This window comes from Oryzias melastigma, linkage group LG17 (assembly GCF_002922805.2).
Source record: "Oryzias melastigma strain HK-1 linkage group LG17, ASM292280v2, whole genome shotgun sequence".
Classification (NCBI taxonomy): Eukaryota; Metazoa; Chordata; class Actinopteri; order Beloniformes; family Adrianichthyidae; genus Oryzias; species Oryzias melastigma.
The window spans coordinates 13,692,480-13,713,690 of record NC_050528.1 but is presented as its reverse complement, the minus strand read 5'-3'; the positions used below and the strand labels follow the sequence as shown (position 1 = coordinate 13,713,690).

Below are 21,211 nucleotides of genomic sequence, written 5' to 3'. Positions count from 1 at the left end.
TCAGCTGGCCTAACCATCAATCCAGCTGAGTGTGTTTTTCTCAAAAGGAAACAGACTACCTTGGCTTCACCATTGGAGGTGGGCTAATAGAATTTTGACGGACGGCGCAGCTGATCTGCAGCACTTCCTGTGAAACTGTTCAATGCAGTTAAAAATTTTTTTAACACAGACAAATACAATAATTGACAAACTGGTGACACGGGGGGGGGGGTTATTCATTATGTATACTTTTAAACCATGAACATTGTGTTTACTTGTAAACTTTATTTTTACCTCTAAACTGTTCAATGCAGGGGAAAGAAGTATTTTTAACACAGACAAGTACAATAATTAACAAATTGGTCACGGATTGGTTTGATACATTTCGGATGCTTTAAACCATCAACACTGACTTCCTCTTTACGCAATCCAGTTTGTCATGTTTAAATTTAAGTTTGACCTGCATTTCAGATTCCACCACTAGATGGTGTACTGGTTATGGCTGCTGACTCACATTCAGAAGGTAATGGGTTCAAATCCCGCTCAGGGATAGCCCACATTAATTTTTTTTCCTTTTACTTTTGTTACGATCCCAACCGAGGGGAAGGGAGAAAAAGGTGTAACATAAAATATAAGAAACCCAGACTGGAGCACTGTAGTGGTGTGCAGCTTTTAATTTGCTGTTAGCTGCAAATTTAACATAAATAGAATTTCAACAAAAGAAAACAAGGGTTAAATCTATACAAAACAGGAACACAAATTCTCTCCACGTGAGAGTCAGACTGAGACCCACCAGGTCTATAAAGTATGCTTACACACACACAAACTTTGACCAGTTTCTGACACAGGCTCTCAACAATAAGCTCCACACCAAAGTCCACAAGAAAGAGGACTGGAACTTAAAGTTGGAGTTTCACCATGGGCAAGCTGACCACCAGAAAGGGTGTTACAAAAGCTGCCAATGTTGGAGGAGAAGTCAGCTCTTTTATCCAAGTGTGGATCCTCAGTCACGGGTCCTCAGCTGATTGCATGATGAGGTCCAGGTGTAGATGTAGATGGGCGGGTCCACACTCTGCAGAGCTGCAGCTCTCAGCTCAGAGACCTAAAGAAAGAAAACTCACATGCACACCAACTCATTCATTCCAACTCAAGCACACAACCAGACAAACCATACACAAAGAGTGCCGGATACATCAGGGCCGTAACAACTTTTATATTTTATTTTTATCTCAAAACTGTTCAATGTAGGTGAAAAAAAGTTTTTTAGCAGACAAGTACAATAAATAACAAACTGGTGAGAGAAACAGGTTTTCCTGACGTCCTTAAGGTGGTATTACAAACCAAGAGAGACCTACAACACGAACCTGCTCTACCAATAAGATGGGGCCGCTCCCCTCTATGACCTTCTATACGCCCAAAAACTTGCAGCCCCCTTGCAGGTGCATGTGAAGAAGACTTAAGCTCTTTATTTATTGAAAGAAAAATATCGATTTTATGTATTTATTTGTCAAAAAAAAAAAAAATTATGATAACCGTCACTATAATTTTTTGTACCTGATTCTTTACGAGTTTCTAAGGAAATATAAAGTGCCACATTCAAAATGTCTGATTAAACTCCAAGATCATCGCAGATCAGTTTGAGGAGCATCCAGAAACAGTTCACATTGTCATTGTATTGAGAGTCAGCATGATATGACAGATATTGAGGATCTTTACTGAAACTTCAGGTCCTGAGTGTTCTCTAGAAGCTTAAATGAAACCTGGATCTTCAATGCTGAGATTGATTGTGGAATCTCAGTTAACACTTTTGTTTTTTTTCAGGATTCCAGGTCAATGAAAAATGAAAAAAAAACTTAAAGCTGAACTTGGTTTCTGTGGCCTGGGACAAGTTCTCAAATCCACTCTAATCTGGCTGGAAGCCGTCATTGTCAGAGCTGGTGTCCATGTGGGAGTGAGGTATGTGTGGACAGCTCTTCCTCCTGGACTTGGAGAGGACTCGGTGGAGGAGGCTGTGTGATCGCTGGGGGGTCGTTGATGCTCCGGGTTCAGCCTTTGTGGGGGTCCTGCTGAGCTGGAGCTGCCGCTGGATACTGTTCTTCCTCAGCAGCTTTGGAGTGTTGTGACCGCTGCAACAACACAGGAGATCAGGTTCTGCTTTGAAAAACGCTCAAAATGTTCTGTTGTCTCATAGTGACTGTGTGGTTAAACTGAACTGACACACAGCAGTGTTACAAAAAACATACAGCAAAAAGATGATTTCTTTTTTATTGACAGGAGCTTAGGAGACATTAGTTCTGTTTGTGTCAGGTGAAACATCTAAAACTTAGATTTGGTGACCCGGGTTCTAGAGTACCTGGTGCAGCCACAGGGGGGCCGAGTTGTCTCCACAATGGCTGGTACTGAGCCCCTCCTAAGGAGAGAGGGTGTAGTCTTGGATGAGTCTCTGTCCTGCAGAACAAACACAATTACATCAAAGTTGGCTGTCAGCCAATCAGCTGCTGGCTTCATTTCCACACTATTTTCTACTCTCAAAACAGGAACCACGGGTCTTTATTTACTTGACTCCTCTGATGTCACCCACAGAGTTCTGAAGAATTTAATTGAAAAGGTCCATCCATGGGGTCCACCCCTTGCCATTCATAGAACGATTCCATTAAAAAGTCTATGCTCAAAGAAAATCCATACAACTGATTTTTTTTTATCAAACAGAACTAAATTTAAGAATGAAACCATTTTTGACACTAGTCTGTACAAATTTTCTTTTTAGATGTGAGGAAAATGTTTAATTGTGATGGGAAATGTCTCTCTCTAGTGGTCTTTTGAGGAACTGCAACATATGATCCATTCAGTTTGTTTCAGAATTAGGAACCAAGGTATGGAGGACTAAATGGGACTTAAATAAATGTATACACCATTAAATTATAAAATAAATGTGTCATTATTTTTTTTTTAAACTGGCACCTGTGATCCTGGCCCACTCCATATTTCACATTTCAGTTTATTGCAATTAACATTCTCAAACCATAAACTTAGATCAGAGAACATCGGTGCAGAGTTTAGCAGAAATCACAGGTCGCCTATGAAAAACCAACGAATAAAACAAATATGTTTCACATGTTTTAAATCTTAAAACATATTTTAGGGGTCACTGTAGTTCTCCACAACAGAAATGTTGTACATTTGGTTCTGTTCTGTTGGGTCCTTCAAGCGAAGTCTAAAAAACAGCTGCAGGTTGAAAGATTCTAAAATTACCTCAGAATCTCAAAGATCTTATGTTTTTATGAAATGTTTAAATATTTCAAAATAAGATCAGTCGTGATTAATCTTTGCATTTTAACACTTACTTTAAAAATAAAAGTTTAGGATTCTAAAACAAAAAACTAGATTGCTGGTTCACTTACAAAATAATTCTGCTTTGTGTCATTTCAGACAAATCAGAGCGTAAAGGACACAAAAAGATTTTAAAAACTGGACACAGCATAAATCTAAATATACCTGAAATAATAATTTTTAAAAAAGCTCGAGAGTGTACTGTAAATGCTCAAAAGTCCAATGAAAAACAAATAAATGTCTGAAGGGTTTTGATGCAAAAAAATGACCAAAATAGGAGCCGTTTTAAAAACGTATGAACAATTCTCAAATATTTCAAAGAAATACTTGCATGAGTTACATTTAAACTAATTTAACAACACTTTGACATATTTATAAGCTTTAAAATAGTGGTTATACAGCTTTAAAATAAATTAAATAATTTAACACAGTGCATTACTTTCTATATATCCTGATTTTTTTCTCCCAAATCTACAAAACATTAGGAGCAGTCCACTTTTTTCTTTTTGTTAAAGATTGAATTCATATTCCTGAGATTAAGTGAGGTCTGAATTGATGCTGAATTCTTCATCAAATCCTCCTCAAAAATAACTGAAAACTGAGAACCGAGGATCTTTTTCAAGAGTTAAAGCGTCTTAAATCCAAATAGACAGAAATCCCTCAGTGTTTACATTCATTCAGGTCCAGTCAGATTAAGAGCTCTCTGAGGTGTTAATCCTTCAAAGAAAGTAACTTGTAAGGATTGCTGCGACTAATTCTCTGGTTACGCAGCGGTTTTACCTGCAGCAGCTCTACACAGGCGACTGGGAAGTAACCCTCGTCTCCATTCACCAGCCGTCCGAACCACCAGGTCTCATCCTCTTTAAACAGAACCTGGATCAGGTCTCCCGGATTCAGGTCCAGCTCCTTTGGCCACCGAGAGCGGTACTCCATCTGGACCTCCACCACCTGCCACTGAAAGAGAGGAGTTGTTTGTCCAGACTGAAGATCAGAGTTCTCATGTCACTCATCAAAACAATAGACGTCTTTAACAAACACATTTATACTTTTAAATGTCATAAGCCTGCAATCATGACAGAAAGAACCTCCAGCTGGTCCCTGCCAGCTCTGAAAATGCAGTAAATCCACCAACAGTCCACTTAAAAACATTACAAAAACTGTTTCTGCCTCAGAAGCTTGTGGGTAAATAAACAATTTTCATTTTTTTAATTCTTTCCTATGACTGATGCACACATAGTTGACTCTAAAGGAATCCAGAGGAGTTCATGTCCACTCCATGACTGATGGTGAATGCAGCAAGTCCCCACATGAACAGCCCTCCACCACCATGCTTAACACTCAGTGCTGAGAGGATTCTCCTCCCTCATAATGCAATTTTATAGACTTAATTGCACTTCCAGGCATTTCTTTTTCTTACTTGTTTCCAACATTTTACGTGAAACTATTCAGCTGTTGTTCTGGGTGTTGTTCAGTGATGATAGACTGATCCTGTCTGCACATTAACAACTAAATCACCGACCATAACTGTAATGTGGTCCATCTGTATAGAAACTTTTAGGCTGTAGATTGATGGACTCCAGTTTGTCTGAAAGTTTTATTTTCAGGTTTATGACTAATAGTAGTTGTGTCTCATTGGTAATCATTATTGTTTGTTTTTTAACATACACCTTAAAGCTGCAGAACAGCGGAAAAGAAAAGTTCTGCTGCACATGACTGATACCAACTCTATAGATCCTCCACACAAAGTAAAGATTATTTTTCCCTCTCAGTGTCCATTTGAAAAACAATTAGACCTGCAGTGTGTTCTGAAACATACTTTAGGCATTTAAAAGATGTAAAAAAACAAAAAAAAACAAACTGAAAAGTGAAAGTTCCGATTTGGTGAATTATTTGGTCTTTTTCAGGGATTAAAAGAAGATAAGACAAAATATAAAGAAACATTTTTATTGATGTGCATGAACATGAAACAAAATGTTGATAACTGCAGTTATTGTTACAAATAATAATCCAAACACAAAAGCGTAAATGTATTTTTTTGTGTTAATATAGCATTTGGATATATCCTCTCACCCTCCGCGGGTGGTTTATGCTCTTAGCTCCGATCATCTACCAGAGTCCTGGAGCTTGCGGGTCCTGCAGTATTTTAGCTGTTTCTAGCTCTGCGCTTTTCTGGACTGAGATGTCTGAGGTCTTTCCAGTGATCTGCTGTAGCCACTCCTCCAGTTTGGAGGTTATAGCCCAGAGTGATACAATTACCACGAGCACCACTATCACCTTTACCTTCCAAGCTTTCTCCAGTTCCTCTCTGGTATTTCTCCAGTTTCTCATGTTCTTCTTCTTGATGTTCCCATCACTTGGTACTGCCACATCCACCACAACGCCTTTCCTCTGTTCTTCATCCACCACTACAATGTCTGGTTGGTTCTCCATTACCATCCTGTCCGTCTGGATCTGGAAGTCCCACAGGATCTTTGCTCTCTCATTCTCTAACACTTACTGAGGTGTTTCACATTTTGACTTTGGGGTTTCCAGTCCATATTCTGCACTCACGTTTCTGTGTATTATTCCAGCTTTTTGGTTGTAGTGCTCCATGAAGGCTTCCCCTGCAAGGATCTTGCACCCTGCAGCTATGTTCTTTTTTTTTCCACAGCTTGTGTCTTGTGTGTCATGTAAATATTGCTTCAACAATTACAAACACAAATAGAAGTGCAATGAAAAAGACAGTTGAAGCCTTTTAAGGATCCTGAATAACTTAACATTCAGCATTTTAAAAATAAAGCTAATCAAGTTACTTTTTATTATTTTTATTTTATTCAGTTTGTGGCTGAAACTAATTTTGCTATTGAAAATGAAATAAAAAACATAAAAACACATTATATGTATCCAACTGAATAAAAACAATGAGACCTTCAAGAAAATGTTGATTCATTGTTTGTATACCTGCTCTTGTATGTGTGTGTGCTAGTGTGAGTGCTGTGTAATCTGCTCAGCAGGCCGTAAATACTTAAAGGTCAGAGGTCACAGTGATGTAACACTGATTAAGACGTTTAACAGGCTTCTAAACCTGGTTCTAATGTGGACCCTGAAACAAGGTCTGGACCTGATGTTCTTGCAGACAGAGTTCACTAAACATCTCACATTTCTTTGTCACAACACAGAAATTTAAGGTTTGCATGTTTCACATGTTCTTGATCTCACATGGGTCAGTTTTCAATGATGACTCAGTTTCGGAAAAATCCTCTTCAGCATCATGTGATCATCCAGACCTCCTCTTCCCCCTGAAGCCAATCCTCACTGCAGCTGACCCTCAAGATTCCTCTGCAGGAGATGGAGTAGCTTGTAACCACATTCAGCTTTTCTGTTCACCTGAACCAGGTGACACAAATCTTTGATCGCAGTTCAGGGAAGCATGTAAATCCTTCCCTCACAGTGAAGTAGTACTTCATGGAGGGATTTGTCCGAAGAGTCTCTTTGGAGCGGTTACAGCTTTAAATACTTTTGGAACATCTGATAGTTCTCCTGGATGAGCTGGAGGACATTGTTGAAGTGAAAAAGCTTTGTAAATCTCTGCTCCAGCAGGTGGTGAAGTCCACTCCAGCTGACAGAACAATTGGATGAAAAACAAGAACATCTGACCTCTTCAACCAGATCAAATACATTCATCAGAAAGCTGTGAGAAAACCCTCCACTGTCCAGATAGAAACGAGTCATGAAGGAGCCTCCAGGTGGTTTGAGGATTTGAATATGACAGTGTGATCCACAGAGCTGACATCAAGGGCAGCTGGACCTCTGCTTGAGATGTTTCCTCTGCCTCCCAGAAGATTTGATCAGTTGTAGAGAGTTTAGGTTTTTAAAGCAGGAGCAAAGTTTACAGTGAGATTTGTGATACGTCAGACTCAGAAAGTTGCATTTAAATAAAAATGCCGGTGTTTGAAGAAGATTCACTTGATCCTCCCACACAGTGCAAGAACAAGTACACAAACAGAACACATTGTGTTGCTTCTTGTCCTTGGTGTTGTCGCAGTGTTCTCCACAGATGACTGATGAAGGTCCAGCATAAAGATGTGTTGAAAAATGTTGTTTTTAACTACTTAATTTACTGTGTTTCGACATCACGTGGACTTTAAAACATGATTTTGACCTGTAGAAGTATTGTTTTTTGGAGATTTAGGACTTCAAAACAGAAAAAAGTAACTTGGTAAAGAGCCCATGAGTTATGTCTCTCCAGAGAGCAGAGATGCAGCTGTTAAAGCGACCTTATTGTGTTTCTCTGTGAGTCAGTATGTGTGAGAGTTTGTGTTTTTCAATGTCTGGGAGCAGTTTTACCTTCTGAGTATCCACATGTCCTTTCCTGTTCTTGCAGACTGGAAAACACAAACATGGAAACATTAAACTGCGTTAGTCAACAAAAACAACAACACAATCTTAGCGCTTTGAGCCGCCTCAGGGAATGAAAAGCGTTTCCTAAATAAAGGTTTGGTTTGGTGTTGGGTTTTGTGTGATACTGAAGGGGATCTCTCAGGGTTCAGGATCAGGTTTTGGTTCAGTTAAGCAATGAAAAAAAAACTGAATTCAATTCCCCACATTTGCAGTTTGTGATCACAGGGAGATTTCATAAATTGAGTGTAATTACAATCTAGAAATGAAGGGGATGGGCGTCTCTTCTCTTGAAGAATGAAACTTTGAAAGCTTGAAAGTTTTCATCTTTGTGTAGAGACCCACAACCTCCAAGGACAACAGGAGGTTGATCATTTAAATTAAAGTTACAATTTCTCTGACAATCTGACCCAAATTCATCAAACTGAAAATGTTACTTAGCCAACTTTAAACCTGCTGAATCTGTCATGAACGATGTGGAAATTTAAGGCAGAAGATTTTGTCTCCAAATCCACATTTGCTCACTTTTTTGGCCTGGAAAGATAAATATTCAAATGCATAACTTTCTTTAGTCAACATGACATTAACACCGTCTTTAGAGAGGGAAGTCATGAAATACTTCATTATTATCCACACGGAAAAAGGTTTATAGCTAAATTGTGATTGTTTCTTTCATTTTTTTTTTGTTTTTGCATAAAATTAGAAGTAAGAGAGCATGTTCATATGTAGACGTTTTTCTGTTTTTTCCTCAAGGTAAAATTGATAAAACTAAGAGTTATGGGTAAATGATTAACCTTGGAGGCTATGAGCATGTCTGCAGCTATAAACCCAGACTGCAGATTTGTTCTTATGAGATACATTTTAATTTGTCAGTTGCTAGCAGTAACTGACTCACATTTTCTTTGAAGTCCATTGTAAATGTCTGTCTCTTTCCTGACTTCATTCTGGTCTGCAGATAGTTTCATTTTGCTCACCTGTTAGTAATTTTTTGTAGCTCTCTTTAATCAACAGAGTTTATGTTCAGTATGGGGATGAAACCAAAAGTTCACATGTATTCTGTTGGAGCTTCTCTCTGTCATGACTGTAAACGTAAATGCATTTAAGTTTAGATAATTAGGGATTTTTGGAATCGAGAATGGAGCCTAACTGGATTCACACAATGTTAGAATATTTAAAGTAAATTAGCTTATTAAACCAAAATGAAACTGTTTGTGCTATACTGTTATATGTGAATCACTTTAAGATTATCTCTCTTGGTAATGTGTAGTTTATAGTAAAAAGGTAAACTAAATTCAATTCCTGAAGATTTTTATCTCCAAAAGTTTTTTTTATTTAAATAATTTCAAGCTATTCCTTGAATTTCTTCATCTTCCGAGTTTTAGAGGTAAATGTAAAAGAAGTGAGATCTGAATCAGTCTAGCGCTTTTCCACCTTTAGTCCGACCTAATGCGCTTTATAGTCCCATTCACCCATGCACACACACATTCACACACTGATGTTGTCTCTGCTGCAATGCAAGGCAACAACCTGCAAATATCAGGAGCCATACTGGATTCAGTCTTACACACTTTGACACAAACAAGCAGAGCAGGACCAGAACCTGCACCTGAGTATTCACCTTTCAATCGGAGGTCGACTGCACTGCAGCCACCCTGATCAGTCTGACTGACCTGAATTAAAGGTGTGAGACAGTGTGTTTATGGGTCTCACCTCGTGGAGAGAAGACGGTGGTGTAGACCTCCAGCTGTTCGTCTCTCTGTCTGTAGATCTGCTGCATGATGGGCTTTCTCTTAGAGGGACGGTGAGTTTAAATACCTGCAGGGATAATCCTACGCGCGCACAGACACGCACGCGTGTAGGTCTGACAGAGCAAAAGTAGATGTGATGACTCAGTCCTTACAACATTGTGGTCTAAAACTGCAGAATCAAAACAGAAATGGATTTTTTGTTTCCAAAAATCCAGTGAAGTGGATGTAAATCCTGAAAGATTCATTTTTTAATATAAAGCCAATTTGACGAACAGCACTACGTGCACAAATGCATAAATGTGCGTGAGTTTGTGCACGTATACTAGTGGACAGCAGCTTTACTCTGCAGAAAAATGATAATTACTAAAAAGTGATGAGGGAGCATTTCTCGTGGCCTCAGATATATTTTTGCACATGCTCAGTAGTGGTGAAGTCTTTCTCACAGGTGAGTTGAGGTGAGCCGCACAATGCTTTTAGGGTCGTCGTCAGATCAGGTTTATGTAACATTTCCTAATGAATCAGATTAAACTAGATTAACACAGATTAAAGCAGCAAGACTTCTGAGAAACCCTGAAACCCACTATTGTCCTACTTCTGTGAGTGCTGCCCCCTGCTGGTCAGACTGACTGCAACATCTCCAGTTTTAAACAGATCAATTGAAGCTGCTGCAAAGCAGTTTTTTAAAAAAAATGTATTCTTATCTTGGACATATTGAAGAAATTACGTTAACCAAAGGAAAAAAACCTATGAAATTTTATTAATACTTTTGTCATTTAAAAAAATGTTTTTTTAATGTTTTTTGTGAAATCAAAGTAATTGTTAAATTTTTCTATTGTGCATTTTTATTGTTTTATGATTGTCTTTCCACTTATTTTTAGGATTTTGCAAGCACAAACTCCCACTAAAACCCCTTTGTAAAAGAATGTTGAAAATAACTGATGCTGAAAAAAAACTAGTCTGTAGTCAATTTTAGATATTTATTTACCTAAACATATGGTTGTACATTTCAGTCAGTTTACAATTATCGGTTCGTTATTTAGTCTTTTACATTTGAAAACTCACACATGCTTAATCTGTGCTTAAAATTAAAGAATTTGGTCACCTAAACACAAGCAAGAAAATGAAGCATCCATCCATTCATTTTCTTGACCGCTTTGTCCCGTTCGGGGTCGCGGGGGTGCCGGAGCCTATCCCGGCTACTGAAGGGCGAAGGCGGGGTACACCCTGGACAGGTCGCCAGTCTGTCGCAGGGCCAAAAATGAAGCAAGGTGTGTGAAAAAAAAAAAAAAATCACGATTAAAAACTGATTTAGGATAGTTTATTTATAAATCATGAATTTAATGCCAAAGTCAAAATTTGTATTGGTTAAGGAAAAAAAAATCACAAAAAAAAGTTTCTTTTTTTGTCTACACAGTTCTAACTGATTAAGCTGAACCCTGAAGACACCGCAAGCTTACAGCAGCATCTAGTGGCCGCTGCTGGTACTGCAGCTGGAAGCATACAAACATGAAAATACAGCCGTAATTGCTGAACCTTCTGAGCTTACAAACACTGTTTCTTTGCGTATGTAATGGGAGAGGTCTTAGGTCAGCTGCCAGATCAATAGAGCTTCATGGAAGCTTCAAAGAGCTGGCTCAGGTCCTCTTCTGTGTGCTTTCTAGGAGAAAGTTTGGTGACGCGCTCCTGAGGAAAAGAGAAAAAAAAAAGATAAAACACCATGGCAGTACAACTTTCCAGGTGGAGGCTGCTTCCTGCAGGGAACTCACCTGTGGGAGGGTCCCCTTCACCAGAGCCGGGATGTCGTCTTTGCTGTACCCCACGGCGCCGAGTCCATCCTCAACATGCAGGTCTGACAGGAACTGGCGAAGTGTGTCAGCCAGAACGGCGCCCGCGTCCTGACGCTTCACCTGCCGCACATCTGCACCTGAACACACCACAGAGGCCTTTATGACACCAGAAAGTCCAACTATTAAATGCACCAGAGCAAATTCATTGAAAGCACCACAAAATGCAATCTTAAGTCCCCCACTCCAGTTCTGATGTCACCTGAACACATCATAGCATGCATTTCTGCACCTGAAATGCAACTGAAACAGGTGATGGTATAATAATGCAAAATGATCCAAAAAAATTGGATCAATGTTTCTGCTGGATCCACATGAAAGTGTATCTTCTGTAATTAATATGATCTCCATCATCAGTGTCCTCTGTTCTCACTGTAGCCTCGTTCACTGTTAATGCCCATGGCTGATGTGTGTGAGCTGTGAGGCGTTCAGATACCGAGGATCTCTGCAGCCTCCAGGTGGCGCTCTGGGCACATGGGTGCAGTAAAGCTGAAGACGGCAGGAGACGTGAGAACCACAGAAAGCCCATGAGGCTGAGAACACACAAAAACACAGATGATCAGAACCAGAACTTTGAGCAGAAACTGTTCCAGAAGAACTGAATGAAAATGTTCAGGATCGCTGCTCACCACCAGGGGGTGTTCCACACTGTAGCCTTTGGCTGTGTGAGTCTTGACGTTTCCAGCGATGGGGTATGACATGCCATGACTGCAGAGGACAGCAGCTCAGTGAAACAGAACCGAACCACGGCCCCGTCTGAAAGTGTTTCAGCAAAGAAATGCTGAAGCTGCTCAACCTCACCACAAATGGACTCCAGCATTTCCAAAACCAATCCCAGCAAACACACTGGCCAGGTGCATGCTGGACCGGGCTTCCAGGTCCTCCGGGTCTCGAACCGCTCTGAGGAAAATCAATCAATCAATCAATCAATCAATCAATCAATCACATAAACCAAAAGATTTTCCCACAAAACTATTTTAATGTTGTTACATTTTATTTTATTTTTTGCAAAATATGTGATTTTACTTGATGTTCATTTCAAATTCCTTGAAAAAGAAAAACCTAACTTTAGAAAATTATTACCTCCATGTGGTTTTACATTTTTGAAGCGCCTCTTAAAAAATAACAGATATGACTTTAGAGATCTGTTTGCTTTTGGTGTGACCTTGGGAAATTTCTCATTCAGACCAGCGAGTTTGGACCTTTGCAAATGAAAAAGGATTCAAAAATGTTTAAATACAGCTCTGGTCCCAGAGGAGTTCCACAAGAATCCTGTTTGGAACTCTTGAAATTCTCATCATCACATCTGTTTAAGTCTTTCTAAATGATGCGATTCAGGTTCTGGTTCCAGTTCAGAGTTTGTTTATTTAGAATCTCAAAAACCAAACCAAAAATCATTAAAGGGAAGTATCTTGTTAAAGTAGCTCTGCAGGTGTGTTGACATAAAACATGAAAGTTTTAATTAATCTGACCTTCTGATTTCATGTTCTGCAGGTTTTATAATGATAACAATAATAATAATAATACATTTTATTAAAAGTAAATCTCTCAATGACACTGTGCAATTGAATTAAAAACACAAATAATGACTTTTGAGTTCTAAAGAAGCAGAACTGAATAAGAGCTGGAAACAGAAAATGTAAAAAGTACCGTTTCATGTACTTGGCAACCACGTGGAGGGCGTGGCGGGACCAGACATCACTGATTGGGTTGCTCCCCTGGTAGGCGGGTCGCTGGATTGGGTTGGACGGGCAGGGGCTTCTCTGGTCATAAGGCAGGGCGGTGTACGACTCCAGAGCGTGACTGATGGACGCAGAGACATGAACGTTGGACTTTTGACTCATGATGCAGCACTGATCTATGAAGCCCACGTCTAGATCAAAGAGTTCTGCTCTATACTGGATTTGGTTTGTGTTCATATTGCGCTCTAAAACAAATCTGAGGCAACGTTGGTGCTTCACAAGGTTTGGAAATGTGACCACTTCTGGTCATCGTTTAGAACAGGGGTCACCAACACGTCGCCCGCGAGCACCACATCAGTCGCCCGCAGGCCCTTTCTAAAAATAGCGCAACTCACTTGTGAGCTGCTTGAAAAATTTATTTTATTGTGATGCAAATTTTCTGAGATACACCCACCTTTATATGGAATTAAAAATTGAAACATCTTAAGGATATCTTGGAACAACTCAACTGATGCATCACTTGTAGAAGAGACCCAAAAGCTGAGCTACTTTATCATTGGTTACGGAGGAGAAACATCCATGCTCGGTGCACAGAACAGACTGGTAAGTCTCGAACGGAAGAAGCCAAAGAAGCAGTCCGCATGGTATTATGCTCCATAACAATGCTTATTTATTTTTGAACACACATGAATGGCCAAACAGTATGAACGTCAATTCTGCTCACAGCTCCCTCACTTATGGTGAGCAATGTAACACACCCAAGATTTCCCACTTCCCATGAGTCTTAGGAACTGAAGGCGGGGCTAACCCCCGGGTCGCCACACTCTGTTCATTATTTCTGAAGCCAAAAACGGTCTTTCCCACTATTTTTGTTTTTTTTTTTTAATCGTTTTCTCCTTAACGAGATAATCAATAGTCGCATTTCCATTAACTCTGAAATTTCGCAAATTGGAATTTGGATAATAAATTCTCCAAATGGGAACACCACAGTTTCGAAAAAACTGGCATTTTTGAGGAGGAAATAGACATTTTTCGCAAAACTGTAATGGAAACACTTTTTCCTAAATAAATTGGCTTCTCGGTATGAAGTGTCTGATCTGAGCGCCGCTGAGCCGACGCACCAAGAGCTCCCGCAGCGTCAAAGCGCTTTTTAGAAACTGCGGGTCATACAGAATCGCGCAGGATCTCCTCCTCCTCCTTCCCTCATCGCTTCATCTGCAGACGCACTTTTGCAGCTTGGAGCTTGAAGTCTCATGAGCGCGAGCGCTGTGACAAAAACTTGAATTTATGTTGTGGTGTTTTGAAGCGGAAAAAGGTCCAGATGCTTATTTGCTGCTTTTTCTTTTAACCGCTGAACAGACTCCTCCCTCTTCTGAGTCAAGCTGCGCTGCACGCGCCCCAGACAGAGCTGTGACGTCACCCACATGCTCCCTTTTAGTGAATGAAATAAAAAAAATACTTGTTCTCGTTCATCGCCGTGTTTTTAATGACTTATCGCGTGAGTTGGTTTTTGATTTATCGCAAAATTATAATTTAATGGAAACAGTGTCATTTCCAAACGTTTTTTTTTTTAATTCCAAGAATTTCCATAAAGCTTTGCGCAAATGTGTGATGGAAATGCAGCTAATAACAAAGAATGAGGCGCCCCCTTTTCCCTTTCCCACATGGAGACACAGAGAATATTTGATTATTAGTTATCTTTAATGGAAACACAGATTCTTGTCTGCTGTGGGATCTGTCAATCAACCTGTTTAGAGGTTTAAGGAAAATAAAGGGACTGGTACATAAGACTGAATTAAAGCGTTTGAAGAGAGTATCCACTGATAATAGTTATAATTAATTAATAAATAATTAATTAATAATAGTTATAATTTTGTCAAAAAACATTGCATTTGGTCATTACCTCAAAATCTGACAAGATCTGTTGAGATTAATAAAGTCTGTTTCCTAGCTTGTTGTCATTATTGATAATTATGGTGAGAAATTAGAGTCCTCACATAGCGAAGTATCATTATTATTATGAATAATGAATAACTAAAGGCAAACTAAGCAAATTTATTATTTCAAACTGGTAGCCCTTCATATGATTCAGTACCCATGAAGTAGCCCGCAGTTTCAAAAAGGTTGGTGACCCCTGGTTTAGAAGCTCCTCTACTGCAAAATACAGTCAATTGTGATATAAACAGGGAAACACAGATGTAGTTATGTACCCCTGAAATTAAACAAAGATATTTAAATACAAAAAAAGATTATTTTTTAACTAAGAATGCTAAACTAAATTTCAGCTATTTTAATCATTTATTTTTTTATACAACAGATTTTATCTTATTTTAAAAACCAATGAAAATCCTCCTGATAAATCTAATTTTACCAGTATGAGTGAGCACAGAACCTACGATACCCCCAACTTCTGATAGAGTCAAGATGCTTACTTTTAAATCTAATTTTAGCACCAGAACAAATTATTGCTGTCACTTTCTGTTTCAGAGATAAATAATACTATATATAAGAGTTGTACTTCAAACCTGAGTATTTGGTACCATACATAGCATTTTACTAGGACTTGACAAGAAGAACATTTAGGTTATTTATCGCCACCTGCTGTCAGGGTTGACAAACATGTTCGTGAAAACAGAACGTCTCCACACACACAAATACAGAGACTTTTAAACATCAAAACCACAAAAGGTGGAGACAGACCAGAGCACGTCGAAGCCACTATTGGCCGCCACCCTCTCAGGCATGCTCAGAGTATGTGTCGGGTCCACAATGCCCAGCATGGGTCTGATGGCCCTGCTGGCAATACCTGAGCAAAGACAGCCAATCACAGCTCTGAGTGAAAACGTGAAGTCACACATTTATCAAAAAGACACAAATTTTTTTATCTGAAAGTATTTGAAGCTTTTTAATCTTTCTAATCCAGCTCTCAATAAAATAAAGATCCAGATTAGTCTTCATCAACATCGGGTTCCTTCAGTCGTCTTTCCTGATTGTGAATGACCACATCAATAGCTGATAGTTACTTCATCTCACCTGTTTTAGTTTTCAAGGGTTCGTAGTCAAAGATGGCGACTCCAGTGGTCTCACTCCCAGTGCCAGCAGTTGTTGGAACTGGAAAAAAAACATGGATTTGGTGAACAGATTCAGAAAACAAACCCGTTAACCTTCACGATGACGGGACACACCTGCGATCAGCGGCTTCAGTGGATTCATGATGGGCTTCCCTTTGCCGATTGGAGCGTTGACGAAGTCCAGAAAGTCGGCTTCGGGGTGACAGGCGTACAGGTTGGCCGCTTTACAGGTGTCAATCACCGACCCGCCGCCCACCGCCACATACACATCAAACGAGCCATTTTTGGCAAACGTGATTGCGTCTTTGAAACTGCAGCAAAGAGGAGATTCAGTGAACCTGCACGGAGTTTACCCGAACACACCCCTTCACATAACCCTAAAAATCTGACCTCCAGACACTCAGATCGTGATATCACTACAGAAATTACATTAAGCTAGTTTTAAGTTATATTTATGATTCCAGTTTTTTTCATCACAGATTGTTGTGGTGTACCACATGGCTCTATGCTTGAACCCATACTATTCAGTCATTAAAACATAAGGATGCAACAAAATAAGATTGTCATGCCAATGATCTTTAGTTATACATGTGTAATAGTTAGCCAGCTAGAACCAGTCAGCTAACCCCATTTCTATCTCCCCTCACTCGAGCATGAGTTCCTGTGCAGCGGTCACATTAGACAGCTCACCTGGAGTCTGTGGGCTCTACACGCACATTGTCGTACACCTTGAAGTTGACTCCGTTCTTTGCCAGGGACTCTAGAACAGCCTTCACAGAAGGGAGAAGCGACAAGTTCCTGTCTGTCATCAGACACACGTTGCAGGCTCCGAGGTTCTGGAGGTCCTGGAGGAAGACAGCAGGTATGTAGGAACGGAACAGAATCTAAAATCAGCTTTAAACCATGAACCCTGGCAGCTGCAAGAGGAAACGGGGTTCTAACTGAGGAATTCTGCTAGTAAACATTAAGCGCTGTTCTGATCTGTTAGTCAGTGTGACTTATGGTGTGATGCTCTGAGATTCTGCTTAGGATTGAGGATCATGAAGGTGAGCTGTGGTTACCATGCCGATCTCTTTGCTGACTCCTGGTCCATACCGAATGTTGGAACTCGCCATCTGACAGAAAGTTGTTAAAAAAAGTCAGTAAAATGACAGCAACTGTGTTTAAATTCAAGTTAACTCTTATATGCAACACTTTACATTATAAAAAGTGTTTCATATGGGTGTAAAGCCACATTTCTCTGTGTCAGAATCAACTTATTAAAGGTTATCGTATAAATGGTTGAATATTTACTGTATGTCAAAGACTGTGATATTTAGGTGTTAAGGGTTTAAACCCCCCGGATCTAAGGCTGGGACATCTGATTCATCCGTGCCTCATGAAGAACATTTCAGACTTGGACTACCTCAAAGGCATAATCAGTGGTTCTGACGGTGCAGTTTGCAGATCCAGCACCTGAAAAGAAAGAAACATTAAGAAGTCTCTTTAGAGATCAAATAACAGTAATAGATTCAGTTTTTGTCTGTGATGTCTCTAATGATCTGACACCAATCAGCAATTAAATCAATGAAAAACTGTACACATTAATGTATGGATTCATTAAGTACAATGTGTACCTTGGTGGAAGGTGTTAGAGTGAGCTGGACATCTGCACCTGCAGAGAAATATAGAAGGAAAAAAAACATCTATAACAGATTTTGACAATCTACAGAGGTCTCTAAAATGTTTGTTACAGATTACAGCAATCTGAAGTCCTGGGTTCAGTTTTAATCTGGACTCGGGTCTAAAATGGGTCAAAAACCCAGAGTCTGTTCACAACCTGAGTTGATAACGGCCAGATAAATAAAGAAAAAGCCATAAAAGAGCTAAAAATAAACGCAATATTAAGATAAGGCTTGCCCATCTGCTGTCACGTGATCTCTGTTGATGTAAACAGTTACTCTCGTGCACGATCACAGTTGCATTAACTTTCAAGGGGAAAATGTATCTATAAATTCAGAATGAGCCGAATTTCTACAGAACCTCCAACCTGCAAGAACCAGTCTTCCTCAAGAGGCCCCTTTGCTGAACTTTGCCCCGAATCTTTAAAATTCCTCAGGTGAACGGGTTTCAGCAGAACCGAACAAAGGGGAAACCCGGTACCGGAAGTGTCATGTAGGTCGAACTTACGCCGCACGCTCGAGCTGCCTGAGCAGGTGAACGATCCGATCACGACCCGCCATGTCCAAACAGACCCTGTTCGATCTGCTGAAATCCTGAAATGCCAAGGTGAAGGTGCTGCTTCCGCTGCTGCTTTTCATAATAAACCTCTAACGGAAGTGAGGGTTCAGCTTTACAAAATAAAAGGGCAAATAGATGCTATATTAAGTCTATGATGCTAACACGTCAAAGAGAAACTTATTTTAAATAAATAAATAATTACAAGTTAAGCAAAAAGTAAGGGTGAAGCATAATAATAAAAGATAAATAAATCTGATGAAAAACACAATTAGATGTGTTGAAACCATAGACATAATATATAATGGTTGAAACTAATTTAAGACAAAAATGTGTATGCTGCCATACATATTTTTTTATTTTTTCCACCAGTAACTCAAAACGTTTATTTTACATAAATGTCATCAGAGATATATTATTTTTCCATTTATCCTCTGATTGCTGGAACTTGCACTCCTGTTTGCATGAAAAGTCTGCTTCTAAAAAATGGAAAGTCTGCTTCTTTTTTACATTTGAGAGGATCTAAAAGCATCAAAGGTCACAGACGTTTACAGACGCACACTTCCTGTTGATCTGCAGTTCTTCAGTAAACATGACAGTAAACATAACCCTCATCGCCATGCAGGGAGACACATCGACCTTTAAACAAATCTGCTCCGCTCTGCTCTGATACATGCAAACTCTTTGTTTTGTTGCCTTCCAGCTTTTCAAATTCTGAACTCAAACAGACTGAATTTAATTGAGATTCATGCTGAGTTGGAAGAAAATATCTAATTAACAAGAGAACTACAGCAGACAGAAAGAGGCTGTTGATACATTAAATAACAAGCTCCCTAAAACAAACGTGCAGCAGATTTTGCCGTAATTATCTTGATCTATGTGCTTCTTTGTGACACAGCATTGCTCCTCTGGATATCACCTGCATTATAAACTTGCTTGACATGAGCTTTGAGGCCACCCAAGAGATTTCTGATTTCTTTAGACCATTTCCATACAGCCATTTTAAAATGCCACAACACCTCAAGAAGCACACCTTATGAATATGTAACGAATAGAACCCATTCTAATCTAAATTGTCATTTGTCAATGGTCTTGTTTTATACATTTTATTTGTGAATGTATCAACACAATAAAACTTTATTTTTCATCAATTAAATTCTCCTTTAGATGATTTTGGAATTTTTTCAGCATGTTTTGATTCATTTTAATGAGTAACAAGTAGATACAATATTTCAAAAAGCAGAAAGTGATTAAAAGCAGAAGAACAAGAAGTCTCTTAAGATAGGTGAAAGTTTCAGAACCAACTGATTGATATATCAGAAACCACATTGATTATTTTGAGTGATGAACAACATAGAAACACCGATAGAAGATTTTATACTGCAAATGAATCCAGGATTCACAAATGTAATGATAAACAGTTTAATACTTTGATAAAGTTAGTAAACTGGTTCAAAAGCTGTTGACTCATTGCTTCTTTTATAACACATTATTTTAGCTCACATACATCTAAGAATAAAACTGAATGAACTTATGAGAATGCCTGTGGAGCTGAAGGTCATTCAGCCGGTCCATAGAAAGGTCACATCACCATCATCTTCATCTTCACAGAGAAGCTTTTCCACCCCCTCCTCCCAACAGGAAGTCAACTAATGTCACTGTCAAAGAAGCAGACTACAAACTGCAGGAACTTTATTTTGAAAATCTTTGTTGCTGCCTCACACTCCCCTGCAGAAAACAAGGTGTGATGAGGATGCTCTGGGGCTGCCTGACAACTTTTAAAAAGGTTGATACGTATTATTTCTGTCAAATCAACTCTTGAACTCCACGACTTGTGGCTCTTCTTCCTCACCTTCATCATAAGGAATCTGAGCATGTGCAGAGCTTTGCTGCTCCTCAATTTCTGGCAGGTATAAATCCAGAGCCAGGCGGAGCGTTTTAGTCAGACTGAAGAGGAGACACAGAGAGAAGCTTCACCTGGTGGGAAACAGTGAACCGGCCGATCACCTGCTGCAGAAACTGAAGAGGAGCCGTCACTCAGCTCACCTCCAGGTACATGCCCACCTGCATCACAGAACAACTGCTTTTATGTCTACTGCACTTAAAGATCTTAAAGATTGTTTTACAAAACTTTTTAATTGATCAGTGAAGCTGTTTTTTTTAAGTAAAGAAGAGCAACTCTTTCAGAAAGCTGATCACATCGTTAAATGTGGAAAAGGAAGATTTCACATCAAGTTGATCTTAAGATGGAAACAGAATAAATTACCCTCAGTTGGTTAAATTTAATTAAAGGTCATAAAACTAAAATATTTCAATATTGGATTTTATATTTTTTAAATAAATATGTTTCTGTAAATGTAAAAGTTAAAGTGAAGCACATCCTGATATAATTTGACCCCTCACCTTGAATATTTTGTCCTAAAAATCAGAGACCGATGCTTTTATTAATTTGTTGTAGGTATCACATAATCGAGATCCCAAAAAATATGGATGATACACTTTGGAGGAAGGATAATCAAGTTTACTTGTCAGGATTTTAAAGGTGTCTGAAAATTCGATTTGTAAGACAATGTGGACCAAAGTACGCCTCAAAAACTGATGTATTTATTGTTATTTGAGAGATTTGAAAATTCATGGTCTTGCAGCTGCAGTTTGTGCTTCTTTGTCAAGGGTCCTGAAGTAAAAAAAAAAAAAAAAAAAAAAAAAAAACAGAAGAAGACTGGGCTTATAGTGATTTTTTTGTGCTGCTGTTCTATGAAACTGTGAATAGTGTAGGTGTGCCAACGGCCACAAATGCACACAATCAAGGCAGAAAGCTTTTAATCAGACATAAAATCAGGCATAAAACACCAAACAATAAACTTCACTGTATATTTGTATAATTCTTGTCAAATGATTTTCTTTGACCTTATAGGAGAATTATTTGGAAGCATTTCAGTGAAAACTAGATTTGCAATTCCTGA

General features: G+C 39.1%; 3 protein-coding genes across 3 annotated transcripts in view; 1 reads left to right on the top strand and 2 right to left on the bottom strand.

Annotated features, from left to right (window-relative positions):
- Positions 1 to 635: 635 nt before the first annotated feature.
- Positions 636 to 10,142, bottom strand: si:dkey-97a13.12. Its single transcript, XM_024268912.2, has 5 exons — positions 9,397 to 10,142; positions 7,636 to 7,673; positions 4,090 to 4,263; positions 2,333 to 2,427; positions 636 to 2,105 (listed from the first exon to the last, which is right to left on the bottom strand). The coding sequence occupies exons 1-5, from the start codon at positions 9,461 to 9,463 to the stop codon at positions 1,883 to 1,885; spliced, it is 597 nt and encodes a 198-aa protein (XP_024124680.1). The 5' UTR covers positions 9,464 to 10,142; the 3' UTR covers positions 636 to 1,882.
- A 568-nt stretch (positions 10,143 to 10,710) lies between these two features.
- adhfe1 (alcohol dehydrogenase iron containing 1) lies at positions 10,711 to 18,332 on the bottom strand. The gene is made up of 14 exons (XM_024268808.2): positions 18,201 to 18,332; positions 17,648 to 17,685; positions 17,437 to 17,486; positions 17,093 to 17,146; positions 16,722 to 16,876; positions 16,146 to 16,342; positions 15,994 to 16,071; positions 15,661 to 15,766; positions 12,929 to 13,081; positions 12,080 to 12,178; positions 11,908 to 11,986; positions 11,715 to 11,811; positions 11,201 to 11,358; positions 10,711 to 11,117 (listed from the first exon to the last, which is right to left on the bottom strand). Exons 1-14 carry the CDS (start codon positions 18,329 to 18,331, stop codon positions 11,034 to 11,036), a joined length of 1,479 nt encoding a protein of 492 aa, XP_024124576.1. The 5' UTR covers position 18,332; the 3' UTR covers positions 10,711 to 11,033.
- Positions 18,333 to 19,730: 1,398 nt separating this feature from the next.
- The window catches only part of LOC112144393 (corticoliberin-1), a 2,732-nt gene continuing 1,251 nt past the window's right edge, over positions 19,731 to 21,211 (top strand). Inside the window, exon 1 of the mRNA XM_024268920.2 lies at positions 19,731 to 20,300. The gene's annotated coding sequence lies outside the window, so the exon portion shown is untranslated. The remainder of the gene's footprint in view (positions 20,301 to 21,211) is intronic.

Excerpts from the sequence above, each read along its gene's own strand:
- si:dkey-97a13.12 (XM_024268912.2), bottom strand. The coding sequence starts at position 9,463 with ATGCAGCAGATCTACAGACAGAGAGACGAACAGCTGGAGGTCTACACC. Across the intron at positions 7,674-9,396 it reads CACCGTCTTCTCTCCACGAG|TCTGCAAGAACAGGAAAGGA; the intron begins GTGAGACCCATA and ends TGTGTTTTCCAG. Across the intron at positions 2,106-2,332 it reads CCCCCCTGTGGCTGCACCAG|CGGTCACAACACTCCAAAGC; the intron begins GTACTCTAGAAC and ends GTGTTGTTGCAG.
- adhfe1 (XM_024268808.2), bottom strand. The coding sequence starts at position 18,331 with ATGAAAAGCAGCAGCGGAAGCAGCACCTTCACCTTGGCATTTCAGGAT. Across the intron at positions 17,686-18,200 it reads AGGCAGCTCGAGCGTGCGGC|GTGCAGATGTCCAGCTCACT; the intron begins GTAAGTTCGACC and ends ATTTCTCTGCAG. Across the intron at positions 16,343-16,721 it reads GTAGAGCCCACAGACTCCAG|TTTCAAAGACGCAATCACGT; the intron begins GTGAGCTGTCTA and ends TCTTTGCTGCAG.